The 18,032-nt window shown below is 38.2% G+C and overlaps 1 protein-coding gene across 1 annotated transcript in view; it reads left to right on the plus strand.

The window, feature by feature from the left end:
• Positions 1–417: 417 nt before the first annotated feature.
• SV2C (synaptic vesicle glycoprotein 2C) overlaps positions 418–18,032 on the plus strand; it is an 80,037-nt gene continuing 62,422 nt past the window's right edge. Inside the window, exon 1 of the mRNA XM_066182274.1 lies at positions 418–1,094. Within this exon, the coding sequence (XP_066038371.1) occupies positions 515–1,094 (580 nt within the window). The 5' untranslated portion in view covers positions 418–514. The remainder of the gene's footprint in view (positions 1,095–18,032) is intronic.

An 18,032-nucleotide genomic window follows, 5' to 3' on the forward strand; every position in this document is an offset into this window, starting at 1 on the left:
GGAGAAATACTAACTTGCTACAGGATTTGTGTTAAATAGAAGGCTAGAGAGAAAGGTTAGTATTTGTAGCCCTGTTTTGTAAGAAGAGGCTTACTAAATTTGTTGTATGGTACATGGAATTGCTTGGGTCTTTCAAAATAAAACCTGGTATCCAAGACTAGAGAGTAAAAAAATAAATTCTGAAGATTGATAGAGATATTAAATTTATCTTCAGCATATTTTTCTTGTAACCTGTGATATTTGTATCTCTGAAGAAAATACAGGCTTTTATATTTGAAGCCCTGTATTCTGTTGTCCAGTACTTACACAAAGATTGGGATGATTCTGTATCAGTGTGAAGAAGCATCTAAAAATAAGTGAACTATAACCTTTTTTTCTCTTATATTTTACAGGTTGAATATTACAGCTTCAGTTGTACCTGGGCTTTTTCCCACTGATGTCCAGCGCGCAATAGAGATTCCAAACAATATTTGGCAGGTGCCTTTGGAGTTTAACAGCAGTCCTTTGATACAGGATGGAGGACACATACAAAGACAGGACTTCATTAGTGAAAGGGGCCAAAGATATTGCTAAAGAGGTGAAGAGGCAAGCAGTGAAAAAAGTAAATAAAGCAGTTGACAAAGCCCAGGATGGCTATACACAGAGGTCTTACAATCGATTCCAGGATGAGGAAGATGACGATGATTACTATGGCCAAGGAGGAAATTATGGTGTAGAAGCTAATGATGATGAAGGATCAAGTGAAGCAACTGAAGGACATGATGAAGACGATGAAATTTACGAAGGGGAGTATCAGGGAATCCCCAGCGTGGGGCAGGGTAAGGATGACATGGTGGCCTTAGGTCAGTCTATGCGTGATGAATACAAGGATCGTCATGAACTGGAAACAGAGAGGAAAGCTGATGAAGAAGAGCTAGCACAGCAATATGAATTGATAATACAAGAATGTGGCCATGGTCGTTTCCAGTGGGCCCTCTTCTTTGTGTTAGGAATGGCCCTAATGGCTGATGGCGTTGAAGTGTTTGTGGTTGGGTTTGTGTTGCCCAGTGCCGAAACAGACATGTGTATACCCAATTCTGGATCAGGATGGCTTGGTAAGTGAAGTCTTCATTCTGTCTTTTTGCTATTAAATTATTTCCTTACAGTAAGAATAAATATGTATTTGTTAACACAGAAGCTTATATAAAAAATAGGTTCATCTTGAATATAAATACAACAATTGAAATTAAAATTAATTGTATTAATTAGGAATTTAATTTATATTGTAATTTAATTTCTTAGATGATTGTGTTCTTAGTCAGTCAGTAAATAAATCACTAAAGAGAAAGACTGCACTGTAAAACTTAATAAGGAGAGGGATAAATTTTGTTCCCATATACAAGAGTAGATTTCCAAATGAACTAATCTAAAATAAAGCAAAACCACAAAACCAGCTCACAGATGGAGAACTGGAGTCCTGCTGAAATGATACAGGTATAATGAAGAGCAGATGATACAACTGTGTGGCAACATTTTCACATATGGACTTTTGCAATGGTAAGGTGAAATTCAATCTGGAAAATTCTAAAAAATCCAGTGAAAATGCTATCTATTATAACCTTTCCCTCTTTCTGTCTTTAGTCCTTTTATACCAATGACTGTCCTCCAGCCATTTAAAGAGGATACTGTTAACTTAGGATCAGGCTGACAGAAGAATGAACAGGAGCCTGAGGTGTGCTTTTTGTGTCCATTCTGGACACATTGGTGGGGATGGGCTGTGTCTCAGCCCCTAGCCTGTTCCCTCCTGTGGTGTCGGACACAGGCAGTCTGACCCTGCCTTGTGTGGCTTGGTGGGAGCAGCAGTGCTGCAGTCCAGTCCCTGCTATCTTCCCTGGACAAGCCTGTGCACAGCAGGTAAAACAAGGCTCTCATGGTGCAGGGCTGTGCTCTCATGGTGCAGGGCTGTGGAGATAAGTTGTAGAAAGGGTTCTGCAAGGAAGAGGGGAGGTAGGAGCCTGGGCAACTGGGACAGAGCAGGAAATTGGAATATATATGTGTAGATAAGTGACTCGGGCCTTGTTGCAGCGGGTGGAGGTGATAGGATGCAACCTTCCAGAAGCGTCCCGGGTTAAGGAGTGCCCACAGTGTCACAGGCACTCACACACACACAGGACAACTGTAATCCCTCAACAGTAAAGGAGCAGGAAGGCTCTTCACATGGAGTTCCACAGACAAGGTTTATTCCAGCTACACGTGAAGGTGTCCAGGGACGAAGACAGGGCACATGTAGGGGACCAGGGTTAATATACGGGAGCAGCAGGGGTGGAGTTGAGAGGAAGGTCCAATGGGTGAGGGATAAAGTGGTGCAGAGGCAGGGTAAGGTGCAAGGAAAACCAGTGGGAAAACAGGGGTGGAGGATTGCACCAAATGAGGACCAATGGGGCCTCAAGAAAGGGAGAACATTCTAGGGAAGGGACATATAGGGGGAAAAGGGGCAGGGAGGCCAACAGGCCAACTGGAGAAATAGAACTGGGGTACATTTGTGTATCAACAAAGAACCCTGGGAGACTTCTTTGCCTCACCCTAAAATAAGGGACTTGTCTCATTCAAGTAACATCCCTCCAAGGGAGCATCATATACTCTGGTTTAGGAGGTGCACTGACCTCCACAGGGACTGAAGACTATTACAGAAAAGGAGGACTTCTTATAAGACATTTAGAAGCCTTTGTTTTCTGGCAGATGTTCTGTTTGTAGCTTCCATCTTTGCAGCATGTGGTTATGCTGCAACAGGTCTCATTTTAGCTTTGCTCAGTTTCCTGACATATTGATACCAGCAGTTTGGTTCTGTGGGTTTCATTACTGTGGACTGAAGTCTCCCCCTGTCACACCTCTAAGCCTCTCTCCAGGTGACAGAAGCATAAGTGGAAGGTGAGGAGTTCTCAGATGACTGCATCCTTTGCATCTGATCATTTGTTATTAGAACTACTTTGTATATACTCTATGCAGGGCAGTGATTAAAGCAGAGGGAAAAAATATTAAAGTTTTAATGGTTAAAGAGGCTGAATGCATATAATATGTTTTTTACTGCTTGTTCACATGAAATGCCAAAATTCTATGTGTCATGTTTGGACCTGTGAGCTTTCAAGTCTACTTCTATAAAGAAAAATGAGAAGAAAAACAATGCAAATCTGTATCACCAGATATATGTCAATGAGTCAGTGTAGATAATAACATACAGTGCATCTTAGAAAAGTAGCAAATGCCCAACTTGCTTTTTTAAACATGATTTTTTTGTCTACTCCTTGACAGTTGACAATATCTTTGAAATCTACCCCTCAATTTTTATAATTTTTTGTGATTTTTATATTGCTAGAAGAAAAATTATTTATCTCACTCCCATTTTTTAATTACTGATCATAGTGGTTTGAGTATCTACTAGAATTATCTTCTCTTTTTCTGCTGTGAGTTAGGATTTTGAGCAAAGCTGGCTCAAAAGGGTATAAAGACAGGCTTATTATCAAAACTACAAGAGAGAAAAAAATTATTAAGAATCAGAATAAAACCTTCAAAACTCATCTCCTCTCCCCCAACAGCTTCTTTTCTTTCTCACAGACAACATGTAAAGACAAAACTTGGAACACTAAGTGAGTTTACCACTTATAAAATAGTCTTTCATCAGTTCATTTAGAGAGAGAAGTCACTTTTGGTTTACCATGGAAACTTCTCACAAGAGAAGAACAGTCTTCTTGTGGTCTTCAATTCTCACAAAAGCAGTCACCCGGGAATCTGCAGTTGTGAAGTCCCTCCCATATTACACAGCCTCCCACCGCTGCAATATGGGCCATGCATACTCATGGGGTATTATTTTAAAAATTAATGGTTCCAAAAGCAAAGGTTTTTTCTTCATCTCTAGGAACAGAGATCTTTTCTCCTTCTAGGGGCAGATCCTCATTTTCATCCTCATTTCTCTGTTCAAGCTTCTCATAAGATCACATCTACTTCAATATTTGCTTGGTCCATCACAAATATCTTTGCTTATATCTGCACACTGAATGTTCTTATAATCTTGTCAATACATATTTTCCCACAATTTAAAGGGATATTCTAGTATATCACAGCCCATTACCATAGCTCACTTAAGACTTTCAGCCTAAAACCAAGGCATCTTCTCATTTTTCCATCTAGGATGTAACTCTTCCTTCACTGACTTTGATGTCTTCATATCGTCTCTCTACATATCTCCACTCTGTCTTTTCACTCAGTCAAAGAGGATTTAGTGCTTAGCAAGTTTCATTTGTCAAGGAAAGAGTCAACAGTCTGCAGAGGACATGATGATTCTTCTGGGCAGTGGCCAAAGGCGGTAAAATCTGACTGTGTTGGGGCTGTGCCGGGATCCCGGGGGCCCCAGCCGAACACAAGCTGTCCACTCCGCATGGCTGGGCTCCCTCCCACCGTCAGATGACTTGGCGGTGGTGGCCAGAGCTGTCTGTGGTGGAGGATTCTTCAGAAAGCCATGATGGACTGGTGGGAAGGGAAGGGAAGGGAAGGGAAGGGAAGGGAAGGGAAGGGAAGGGAAGGGAAGGGAAGGGAAGGGAAGGGAAGGGAAGGGAAGGGAAGGGAAGGGAAGGGAAGGGAAGGGAAGGGAAGGGAAGGGAAGGGAAGGGAAGGGAAGGGAAGGGAAGGGAAGGGAAGGGAAGGGAAGGGAAGGGAAGGGAAGGGAAGGGAAGGGAAGGGAAGGGAAGGGAAGGGAAGGGAAGGGGCCTGGCTCCTGGCAGGGGCTGCCTGACCTGGCTAGGGCCACGTTGGCAGGAGGAGGGCGGCATAGCAGCAAAGTGTTAGCAGCCACTCGGGTCCGATCCAGCCACGGGCATTCTTTCTTCCTCTCCCTGTGCCCGCAGGCTGCCAGGCTCGATCCAGCCAGGACTGCTACAGCAGCAGGACTGGCTAGGCTGCCAGGCCCAGGGGCTCCGCAGCAGAGTGGCACCAGCCCCACCGGCCCCTGTTCCAAGGCCGGAAGAAAAGAGAGGTTTTCCCAGAATTCTTCTGATTTTCAACCAGTGTAGTCCAGAGGTGTATCCCATATTTAACTGGTTAATCAGGCTGTCAACATTCAAAGCCAGTCGCTAATTGGTTTTTTCCACAACTTTCTTCTATCAACACAAAACCAGCACAATGAAAAATCTGCTTGTTTTACCACATGCACCCTCCTCAACAAATGAAACTGTCAAAGTTTTCCAGGACAATAAAACATAAGGGTAACCCCCAAAAATGCAATTAATTCATATTGCACTGTATTTTCTACAAATAGTATTCTTTCTAAACAATTGCATTAAGCATTATAGAGGTGTTTGAAATTGGGAGTGGGGAGTATTGTTCCCACAGTAGTAGGGTCCATGAGTATTCACATCCACCTACTGGGGGTCTGACCCATGTCAAAAAGGTTGAGGATTTCCCTGTCACTAGAGCTCTTATGATGCTGTCTTGAGATGTACTGGAATAACTCTGTAAATATTTAACTAAATTCAGTACAGAAGCTATTAAATACCTCATAGTTACATGTGTGTGTGTGTGTATAAATGATGCTTATTGACAAAATGAAGATAAACAGCTCTGGAAAACTCAGCTGTGCAAGTAATGTGTTCTCATGCCTAAAATGTAGAAATTCTAATGTATCTTCCTTTTGCAATAATAGAAAACTAGCCTCTCTGTTGTGGTATTAACAGATTACGTACTAAAAGATTAACATACAAAAGCAGTAAAGAATGGAGACAGGCAATTTCTTTCCCAGTGTGTATTGAAGGCATTGCGACACGTGACTGTTTTATCAATAATTTCACTAAAAAATTTATTTCTGACCCATTGTTAGTAGAAATATATCATAAGCTGCAACTCATCAATACATCAATGGACATATGCCTCATAAACAGAGTAGATATACTGCTTGCAGACAGCATAACCTTAATTCCACTGATTCAAAATATTCACTGTAGCAGTGAACGCTTAGTGAAAGCATTTATATGTTTTCATAACTGGGTCCTCACATCCATGCATTTCAATTACTTTGCACTTGTGATTTCAACTTATAATTACATCCTAACTGGGCTTTTCCAGACAAGCATAATTCTTTCTTTCATGATTAGAATTCCATAATCCAGAGGATTCTAATATTGTTAGAATATCAAAGTCACAGGACTAATGCTAAGGGTTGTAAGGTAAAATAAGTACACATACGAATATTTATTTTTTCAGGCAATTTTCTAGACTGTCAATGTAAGAACACTAAGACATCTTACTTTGTCTTTAAAAAAGCATTCATTGATTTGGTGTTAAAAACTGTTTTCCCATGTATCATGCCATGACAGTTTACTAGGGAACTTGAGCTAATTAAAACCATGTGACGATATTTATTGAATCTCCATGTTGCAATTTTTATTTTTAAAAAATTCAGTTTCACAAGGACAATTTCCCAAAATCCTTCTATATTGACCCTTCCATGAGCTTGAGATCACAGTTTATTCACCACCACCATCATCTCAGAGCCTATAAAGTAACATAATGAGTGTGCTGTTGTCATGTATTAGCTTCAACTTGTCTATTGAATTAAATAATAAACCAATACATTTTTCAGCTCAACTAAGTGGTTTTCTTAAAAAAAGGACAGTTGATTAGCTTAAATTATCCAGGATTATACTGACATGTCACTAAGCATGAGAGAAATGTATCCCTGCTGTATATATAACGTATATATACGTTATATATACGTATATATACGTATATATACGTATCTGTACTTGCTAGCTCCTGCATGAGGGAGGATTCACACTGGCCTCTTCACTTTCTGGCACTGACGAGGCAAGAGTGTACCTTCATGAGACAGGTTGTAGGCTCAAGCCTAGAGATTTTATTTTAACTCTTTTCCTACTTCTGTCTTCTGTCTTTGGTTTTATTGGTCAGAAACAGACTGATTTTAGGTTAATTCTCTGGGCTCCGATTTGGGTACACTTTTCTACACAATTTTCTCTGTCTTTGCATTCAGATTGGTCTTTGCATTCAGATTGTTCTTAAGGTTTTTTTGTTTTTTTGTTTGTTTTTTGTTGTTGTTGTTTTGGGTTTTTTTAATATAAAATTTTTATTATGGCCTTTTCTTTCCTCACATCTCTGTGTCCGAAATACTGAAACATTATTTTTCCTAAGTTAGGCAAAGCTAGTCTTTCCCAGCTATTTCTCTTCAGGATGCCATGCTCCTTCTGACCATCCTGTCACTGGTTGTCCCTTGGGACCCGTAAGAGCTCACCCTTGAAAGTTGCACTGCTGTCACCGTTATTAGCACTACATACAGGCTGTCTCCTGCTCAGCTGGTCATGAGGCCACTCTTCACAGCATCAGTTGGCACCTTTTTCAGACAGATAACTCCTTCCTTTTTTTGTCCTTTATCATGTAATCATAGAACAGTTGGAGTTGGAAGGGACCTTTTAATGTTCATGCAACCCAAACCCCTGCAATATGTAGAGACAGCTTTAACTAAATCAGGTTGCTCTGAGACCTGTCCAACTCAACAGCAGAAAAAATCTGAACATCTCAGGATTTAGTGGTTATTTTTAAATATTTTATTTTTTCCATGTGTACCATTAGGCACTCTTATTCACTGACTGACATCCTTTACTGAGGCCAGTTGCTCCTCAATGATTTTTAATAGTCTCCCTTGTCTGTTTTGAATTCCTGTATGAGCCTGTGCATGAAGTTTAGACTGAATGATCTCTTGAGGGTGAATAGTCTTCTACTCTGTTCTGTCTTACCATTGTAGTCAAGACTTTGATAGAGGTTCATAGACAGTACAGTGACAAACCTAGAAATAGATTTTATGTAAAAGACATTCTTAGCTGATGAGTCAGCCTACAGACATTTTCTTCCATCTAAAAAACTCAAATATTGTGGTAAATCACTGGACTGATAATGCAGGTACTGTGGATATAAATAGCAACAAACAACTTACCTTAGAAATAAAATTATTTTCTGAAATCCAACATTTAGTGTCAAATCATACCTTGATCTAAGGGTTTCTTTCCCTTATTTTCTGAATTTAATAAACCAATTTTGTGTAGTATTTGTAGAAAAAAAGAATATCATTGACATAACTAGGTCTTTTGGGCAGAAGTAGTTCTAAGTCTGGGACAACAGCCTACCAATTCTACATTGATTACTAGCTTGCTCTGGCTGCTTTAATAACAGTGCTTCCCATGCCTACTCTGTCTTAAAACCTACCAAACATAACCAGCATCATTGTAATCCACATTGTTGTTTCTCTTTACATGAGAAGAAGTGCTCTCCAGAAGTTTGGTAGCTGATGCAATGTGCCTATAAGCTGTGCTAAGAATACCAAATGACCTCTGAATTTTCCCACTTCTTAGTTTAAACAAGTACTGGTTTTCCAGATCCTCGCTATTTAATTTGATTCTGGTTTTGCAATGATCATTTTCAACAACTTGATATTCAACAAATACCTTCCTTGGAACTTATGAGTGATGAATACAAGTCCTTTCATTGGAACAGAGTAACCCAACTCACTGGTAGAGGCTAGTTGCTAAAATGCTGGGTAGCAAACAGCTTTGCAGAAGGATCTGTGGTTTTTAGTAGGAAGCAAGTTGACATAGAACAGCAGTGCCTTGCAGCTCCATTGACAAAAATGCCCAGTAGGCAGAGAGGAGTGATTATTTTCTGTTCTCAAAACAGTGTACCCACATGTTGGATTCTTGATCCTGTTGTGGAGCCACATAATAAGGAGAAATTAACAAATTCAGACAGATTTAGTAGGGGACCTATAACGTGACAAGAGGAGCGGAATACGCAGCACATAAGAAGCAAAAGGACCTGAACTTTTTTAGCATGGAGGAAAGAGGCCTGAGGTGAATCTCTCTGTATTATTTGGCAACAAAATTGAGAGAAACTGTAGTGAAGATGGATTAAAATTTTTCTCAGAGGAGAAAGATCAGAAGTTAGAATTGGGGATCATCTGGTACAATGAAAAAAGTTCAGAGTGAGATGGTCAGCCACAGGGAATGATGCATAGAGAAGCTATGGGATATTTGGTAGATTTTCAAAATTGACTGGTATTATGTTAGGGTCACAGTTTGGAGACAGGCACATGACTGAACACACCAAAGGTCATGTGACAATCAGTCAAAGTTTATTGTTGGGTGCCCCCTTTTATAGGGGGTTCAAAATTCCTGTGCTTGGACACCTGATTGGTCGAGGTTTCAGCACCTCCCAGCGCCCTGGCCAATGACATGTCTGCATTCAGGATTGAATGGGATTGGCTGGGGTCCCTTGTTTGAATTTTAATCTAGTCTATCATGGCTCACCCAGGGACTTGTTTACTTATTTTCTATATCGAACTAGGCTAGCCGAATTGGGTTTCTTGTTATGGCCACATTTGTCTGTACAGCTTCAAATTTATCTTCACAGCTGTAGCTGTGACGGACTGATGGCCTGAAACAAAGTAATCCTGCTCTGAAGGCAACTGTGCTTTTAGCAGAGGTCACAATAAAGCTCTTCGAAAGTCCATCCCGACCAAAATTTTTCTGATTAGTTGTCTGCAAATGTATGATACTTCCATCTACCTATGACTAAATACATGCTGCAGCTGACACACTTCAGTAAACTTTTAAAGGAAAGGAGGGTTCGAACTCATGGACTGTACATAGGCTTGTTGTTTCAAGCACAGACTAACGTCTGAATTACTTCAGGCAAAATCATATAGCTTGGATTATTTGTTCTTCTCCTGAGATCTGGCAGAAACCTGGAAGCATGTGACAAAATATTGGTGAATAAAAGGGTGCACAGGCTGGATTTGACTGGAGTATTTTTTAAAAATTCATGCATCTACATGCCTCCCGGGATTATTTACTGGTTAACAGGTTTGAATTTTAATAGATTGACACAAAACTGTCTTTATACCACAGTGAGTAAAATGCCTTCTGCTGCTGTAAGTAATTATCTGTGTGTAACATTGTTGTCTTTTTTTATTAAATATTAGTATCAGTCATTAGAGACGGATGAGATTTATTGCATGTTATGCATAAAATACAGTGCGAGAAGGTGAGTGTCTTCAATTATTAGTAAGGTATTGCCTTTGTTATGACACAGTACACCACAAATGATATAAAATAAAGGAAATCCAGGCTCTGTTACTCTATTTGTACCGTAATGTTGATCTATTAAATGTACTCCTAGACACCTGAAAATTCCAGGGGAAAACCTTTTTTTTTTTTTATTATTATGGAAACCATGTCGAAGATTTTTTAAAAATTATTTTATACTTCAGGAAAAAAGGTTAATGTCTGATTTTTTAATGTAAACACTTGGCCAAGGCATAAATCTTATTCAAGAGAGTGCAGATATCAAAAATGTTACATACTTATATATGTTCTGGTATATATTCACAGTAAGAGCATCCAGATTAAGAATACTTACTGGAGCCATATGAGACATTTGCTTGTGAGGAATTTCACTGCAGTAATGGTGAGAGTCTGTTGCATTTATAGTTAACAGTAGTAATAAATCTTTAGCAGCAATAGAAATATTTAGAAATAGAGCTGCAGTCACTGAAATGCATTTTAAATATTCCAGAACAAGGTGAAAATTGGTCTGTAGGATTAATTTCTTACTCCTTCAGAAGGAGATACCAGAAATACAAATACCATCATACATGCTGGTCACCTATGGTACAGTTCAGTTCTTTTGCAAATGACATTATTAAAGTCCTCCCACTGCAGTGCATTTTCCACTTGCCTTCCAAACACAGTTTTTTGAGGGAGAAAAATTAAGAGACAGATCCTTATAATTTCTAAGCTGTTACAATACATGGAAAAGTAAAAATGGTGGTTATGTCTGGTTTTGTTTTCTGAGGGGAAAAAGGGGCTAGTGGAAGGAATATGCAATGTGATTTTTTCTGTTATTACCTCGGCTGAACCTCTATCACATGGAACATCATGGACTTTGATGAGACAGGAACTGGGAGCACAGATTTGAGCCATTAATGGAATACAGTGTACTCAGTCCTCTGTGCTGGTGCAGGCTCCCATGGTAAGTCACTATCTAAAGTGGGTCATAGCTGCCCTCCTTTCCTGAGTATGATGCTGTTCCCAAACCACCTTATTGAAGCCAGTATTAAGAGGGTGAACAGACCCATTTCAAAACCTTTTCCTCTTTTAGGTTGTTTCTGCATGCAGATTTACTGCAATAGCCCATAAGGATCACTGAGTCCAACCCATTGCTCTGCACAGGACAGCCCCAAAAATCTCATCATGTGTTTGTGAGCATTGTCCTAACACCTCTTGAAGTCTGTCAGGCTGGTGCTGTGACCATTATTCTGGGGAGCCTCTTCCAGTGCCCAATCACCCTCTGGGGGAGGAACATTTTCATGGCATCCTACTTAAACCCTCCCTGGCACAGCTTCATGCCACCTCCTCAGGTTGTGTCACTTGTCACCAGAGAGATCAGTGCCTGCTCCTCTGCTTCTGCTTGTGAGGAAGATGTAGACTGCAGTGAGGTCACCCCTCAGACTCCTTCAGGCTGAACTGACCAAGTGGCTTCAACCACTTCTCATAAGGCTTCTCCTCAAGACCCTTTATCATCTTCATTGCCCTGCATTGAACAATTTCTAATAGTTTATTGTCTTTTTTGTTTTGTTTTTTATTTTTTGTTTTTGTGGCACCCAGAACTGCCCCCAGCACTGGAGGTGAGGTTGCCCCAGTGCAGAGCAGAGCAGGACAATCCCCTCCCTTGTCTGGCTGATGCTGATCCTGATGCCCCCCAGGACATGGGTGGCCCTCCTGGCTGCCAGGGCACTGCTGACTCATGTTTGACTTCCATATCCCTCCATGGTTCCACTCCCCAGCCTTTTGTACCACTTATTTACATACAAAATTAAATAATTATTGCTCATAATTTTCTTCAAATCTGTCTCAGAGACTTTTCTGTCTAAAATAATCAAAAATCTTTGGGCTGCTTTTTTGCTCATGACAGATTATTTTCTGGCTCTGCCTATCCCATCACAGATCAGTAATTTTATCATTTTAGTTCTACAAAAGTAGCCAAAAGAAAGAAATTCTTCCCAAAGGAAAAGCCTGAGGGCCATTTTGATTTACCACACATTTAATCTGGCTGTCACCTTTGCTTTTTCCTCCCTGTCTCAACTACCATGGGATTCCTGGTTGACAATACATCACTTCTTAAATCAATGGGTCAAAAGTGTTTTTAGCAAAACTGAACATTTAAAATATGATGGTGCACTCTTTTCCGAGTCTCTGTTTGGTTAATTCTGCAGCAGAGTTTAGTATAATCTGCACACTTTTACATTCTTTGTGTAGTTCTGAATTTTGGATTTTGCATCAAGTGCTGAGCTATGAAATGAAATAGAGAATGTGTGAGCTCCTTGTAAAGAAGGAGAAATATTTCCACAGATAACGTGTTAATGAACTTCCTTAAGACATGGACCAAGCATTATTTAATGGCTTCATCACAGCTAAGTAAATATCTTCCTATGCATTTAATCCTTGAATTTAATCAATCAAGGATTTTTGAGCCTCTTGAAGTTTGATTTTGTCTTTTTATCTTGCACTATCAGTATGTTGAAGAATTGAAGGAAAACTGTATGTTATTATAGCAACCTCTTGAAATAGCTTCTTGTTCCAGAACTTTGGCTTGTTTAAGGGAGTGTCAGTGCTGAAAAATATGAAACAAAAATAATTTTTTTAATCTGCTCTGGCTGCATTTTACTGCAGCTGTAATTTTTCCTAGTGGTGGGTGGATCAATTTTCACTGTACACACTTGTTTCATTTGTTGAACTAACAGTTTATGATTGTTTCAAAAGTATAGAATATTACTACTTTCATAGCTGAAGCAGAATTAAAGTGGTTATACCATATTATACAATAAATACTTACACAAAGGAATAATACAGAGTCACTACTAGAACAGATACATGAATATGACATATGTATGTTTTTTAAAATCCTCTCTTCATGCAAATGCTTTTTCAGCAAAAGCCATAGTGGTAGATAAGTCTGTCCAGGATACTGTGATTTACTGACATTTATAATAAAGTCCTTTTTTTGCATTTAGTCTTATTAATTTTTCAATACTTTTTCAGCCCTATACAGAATGATGTCGTGGTAGAAGGGAACAACATAAATGTAAGATTTTGTAGTTTCACGTGCTACTAACAGGCCACAGGGGTCTGGGAGGAGTTACTTACAGATTTAGAGGAGTTACTTACAGTGCGAACAGAACTATGAGTAACTTAGGGAAGTTCTGTACATAATTTTTTTTTACACTTGGGAATCTCAGATTTTACACTCAGATCAACTTTACTTACTACTCACACTGCTAGATGTGCACTTCCATACTGCTAACTGGAAAATGTTGTTCCCTGGCTCTACTAAACCTATAACATGTTTACACAACATCTGCCAGCCTGCTCCAGCTAGAGGAAAAAAACACAAGAGGTTTTTATGACATATTTCATACATCACGTTATTCTTGTTTAACAAGAAAATTTTACTCAGGATAGACATGTAATGGACAAAGTGTTTTCAAAGACTCACAGAAACCTGCTTAACAGGCATCAAGGTGTTTTTATATAGCTTTTTGAGGGGATTGCAGAAAGTTGGAAGAGTACTATAAAGTAGAAAAATTAAGAAAATTGTGTAAAGTGAAACTGGCTTAACATCCATAGTGTTAAAGAAGGTCTGTGTTTTCAGTGATAGGCAAAAGTTTGCAAATTTCTTCATGTCAGTCTATCTGGACTGAAATTATTTGCTTTTTATTGGCAAGAAGTGGAGCATCTTATATCAGTTTGAGGGAGTATGGATGAATATAACCCATGTGATATGTGTCTCTATTATGCTGCATATTGCTTTTATCTGGCATTTGTCAGACCTGCTCATTTTCACAGAGAACAAGCATTTTCTTAATCCATTAGAATTCAGGGCAATTTTCAAGGTTGGTTCTGAAGTTGCCACTAGCAAGTCATGTTAAATGGATATTATAAACTGATAGACTCAGTCATCTAAAAAATTTTCCATTTAGACATTATAACAGTGCCTCCTGGTACTATGAAAATACATAATTAAAAAGCCTGTTTAACTTCACCAGCACCTGCAGGTGTATTGGCAGCACACAGAAGATTATTCTGATCCATTATTCTTAATTCTGACGCTGGATTATTTAATCTGTTTCATTGACTCTAAATTGGAAAGCAGAAAGAAGATGTGAGATGGAATATTCATTTTTCACTCTCATGCAGCTCTCTGAGAGGTGAGGTAGACCAGGCGTCTTGTCACACACTGGGAAATGTGTGTGTTCCAGACCCTTATTAAATTTGGTAACTGATTTCTGAACAAGTTCACCCTAATTCAATGTCTGTTTCTGAAAGCAAAAGGTTTGTTTAGGGTTTAGGTTTTTTTCTTTATTTCTGTTTGTGTTTTTATTCTGTTTTGATTTTTTTTAGTGTAATTTTTCTTCCCCCTGCCTTCCAGTTCATTGGAAAAATGATGGCAACAGCCACTGTATGGATGGAACCAAATTAAAAAAGGTATTTTTTCCCATTTACAAAGGAAGAAGTTTACTTCTGCACTGTGATATAGTTACAGAAAAAAGACTTAATGGCTGATTGAACACTGGAAAGATAACCAATGGTTAGCTTACATATTGAACAGAACCACTGAGATTGTAGGGTTGTTAATTAGCTCTTAGTATCACATATTTTGATTTACTGCATTGGATGCATCTGTTATTAATGTAGGTTTTTATGCTTTGAAATTTTTGTTTTAATTCAACACTAATTAAAAGTTAGTGATATTCATGGGCTGTGCTTTGTTTAGGGTCAGAAGCAGGACAAGTTGAATAAGAAATTAATATTCAGGCAATAAAACGTGGCCAAAATGAACAGTTTTGATATGAAATGAGATGATTAGTGTAGATGACTGCACGGGCAATTTAAAGCTTTAGTGAAATATATCTTTTGGCTTTGAAATTTAATTAATCCCAGCTCATGGCACAGTGCTATACACTGTTCAAGCATATGCAGCATTTATAATAATTCTGATTCTCAGGACTGCCATGGAAGTGCATTTCAAATTGCGAAGTCACAGCAATTTCTACCATGACAGGGTCAATTCAGAGATGGACAAAGAGTGCATTGTATTTAGCATCTAAATCTGGGAGCAGAAAAATCCAGAGGAACCTCCACAGCTGCAGTGGGAGAAAACAGGAATTACAGGAGCTAGGACAGCTTAACTAGGTGTGTTTTATTCAAAGTCTGTCTGTAAGGATTTTCTTGCTAGTGCCAGAGGGAATTGTTGGATCAAAGGAAAAGATAATATGAAAATAATATGTTCAATGATAGCACCTAGGGAATCTGTCAACAGCTTCATGTCATCACCTGGGATTACCTGAGTTTATGCTAATGTGTGTGCTCTTGGTACCAGTATTGCATATTGGTAGCTACCATCTTGTAAAATATTGTTTATATTGGAAGGAAAATACCGTGTGTTGGTTGGGTTTTATAGTTCCACATTGCTAAATTTGAATGCTGATTGACTATTTGTGTTGGAAGTAACAAGGAAATAGGGCTTTAGTGTCTTTTATAAATAATGCATTGTCGATTTATCTAACCATGTAATATCTGTATGAAATAGCAGCGGGCTGCTTTTTGCTGACATAGTGACTGTTGGTATCCAGTTTACAAATTATTCCAATGAAGAAATGGAATAACTATGATCAAATTTTTATTCTGATAAATCTGTTATGGAATACATAAAAATTATGCTAGCATCTGGTAGGACATAATACTTCTTTTTAAAGACTTGAGTTACTGGCATGATAGCATTTTAAAAGTAGAAGTGATGATGGCAATGTACTGCTGCCTTATCAGAAAAAGCAGCTGGGAAGAAAATTACTCATCCTAGCAAGTAATCTATCACCTGTCACATTCTCTGCAGCTACTGATCTTCTATTACATTATTAATTTATCTAATTTGGATATGAGGCTAAGCAGAAGCAGTTATTCCTTTTGTCATTAAAGTATTTCAATTAAAACAGTTTCTGAGTACACAATAATGTGTGTTAGCAATGAAATAATACTCCAAAACTGAGTATTATTTCATTAATAAAAAAAAGTATCAGCACACCTGCTGGTGTAAATTTTAGATATGTTGTAAGGTGAATGTCACTATAAGAAATGTGAGTAGCATACAGAAATGTAGAACAAGAAAATACGATGTTTTTCAAAATGAGCTGATAATGTAAAGGTCTAGAGCTATATTACCTTGGTCAGCACTAAGTATTTTAAATAAAATTGGTCTCATTGGCCCAAGGAGGGGAAATATGCCAGCAAAATGCTTCATGGAGGAATTAAATTGAGCCTTATGCCACAAGCAGTGCAGGTTGTAAATCTCACAACTCAGGTACAGGAAACTAATCAAAATTAAGCATATTAGGCATATAAATATAAAAATAGAATATGAGGATGTCAGAGGAAATGAAAAACCCCTTATTAATGATATTAATGACTGAATAAAATTTGTGTGCGTGATTGTTATGGACTCACTGATTTTTACATGGACAGTATTTCTGTTATAGGACTAGAAGAGTTTTGATCAAACATTTCCAGCAATGAGTTTTCATCTTTGTGATTTCCTTCAGGATGGACCTACAGAGAGTAGATTCCTGAGACATGAAAGTTGCATTCCTGGGGAAAAAAGGAAGTGGTCTTGTTTTGGTTGTTTTGGGGTTTGTTGTTGTTTTCTCTTGTTTTTGTTTTTGTTTCTATTTTTGGTTTTGTTTTTGTTTTAGGCTTTGGTTTTGTTTTTGTTTGGTTGGGTTGTTGTTTTTGTATTTTTTTTTCTTTATTTAATGGAGAGGACAGAACAGCTCTCACTTCTCCTTTCCTTCCAAGAAAAAAAATTCTTGGCTCATCTTGGACCCTTTGACCTCTGGAAGAGCAAGCTGATCAGTTTAGTTAGCCATGCCATCAGGTGATTTTTACTTAAGTTTCAATGTTAAATCGAGACAAATAAATTGTAGGTATTTGTGAGTCTAAACTTTTGGTGATATAAAATTATGTATTGCCATATTTTGTCCTGCATTATGTTCTTTCTACTTTCTAAATATCCCAGAAGTCCTATCCACTTAGTTTCAGTTGTTTTTCAACAATAGTGGAGGCTCTATATTGGCTTCTGTGTCTATTTTCCTTTTTGAGTTAAGTTGTCTGGAAAATTTGGACGTGATTCCTTTGAAAAGGAAAAAATATGGAAGAACCCCCCAGGTTTGTTCTTTTTAATTTGCATTTATTGTTTTTTAATTTATTAGGCTGTATATTTCGTTTTGTATTTGTGAGACATCTCTTTAGAACTATAGTACTAAACTGCCTCACAACAATTTTCTTTTACTAAATCAGTCATCAAATTATAATAATGTCTGTCACAATATTACAAACCTGTATATTTTTAATTGTTTGTACCACTGATAATGTTTTTTCTCATTATCTTAAAGATCATATAGAGGTTTGCATGAAGAACTGTTGAGTTATTTGCTCTATTGTTTTCCTGTCTGTGCTGGCCATCTGAGTATGATATTACTTTCTCTTGGTTTTCCTTTAAGTTCCAATTTCTTGATTTTTGTGGTTGAAATCCTGTATTGCAGCTTATCAGTATTGTTTGAAGACAGGATCATTTTGTGTGAACACTGGATATGGTTCATTTGATTTTTATTTATATAGAATTTCTGGATTGGTACTTGACTGAATGTCATCAGATATTTTGTAGGCATATTTGAAAGTGGTTTGGTGGGGGTTTTTTTGGGGTTTTTTTTGTATGTTCCTTTGTTTGTTTGGGGTTTTTTCCTACTGATGGAGCAGAGGGGCTATTTCTTGTATTGTTTTAAATTGATTGCTGTGAGCTATCAATTGTATGAGATGTATTTTTTGTAGCTTGTACATCAAAGGATTTCTCTGAGTTGTTTTCTTATGTAAATACTAAAGAAACAGAATTTT

The sequence above is a fragment of the Chamaea fasciata genome, unplaced genomic scaffold, assembly GCF_029207755.1.
Source record: "Chamaea fasciata isolate MVZ Bird 193981 ecotype frontalis unplaced genomic scaffold, bChaFas1.0.hap1 SCAF_4, whole genome shotgun sequence".
Taxonomy (NCBI): Eukaryota; Metazoa; Chordata; class Aves; order Passeriformes; family Sylviidae; genus Chamaea; species Chamaea fasciata.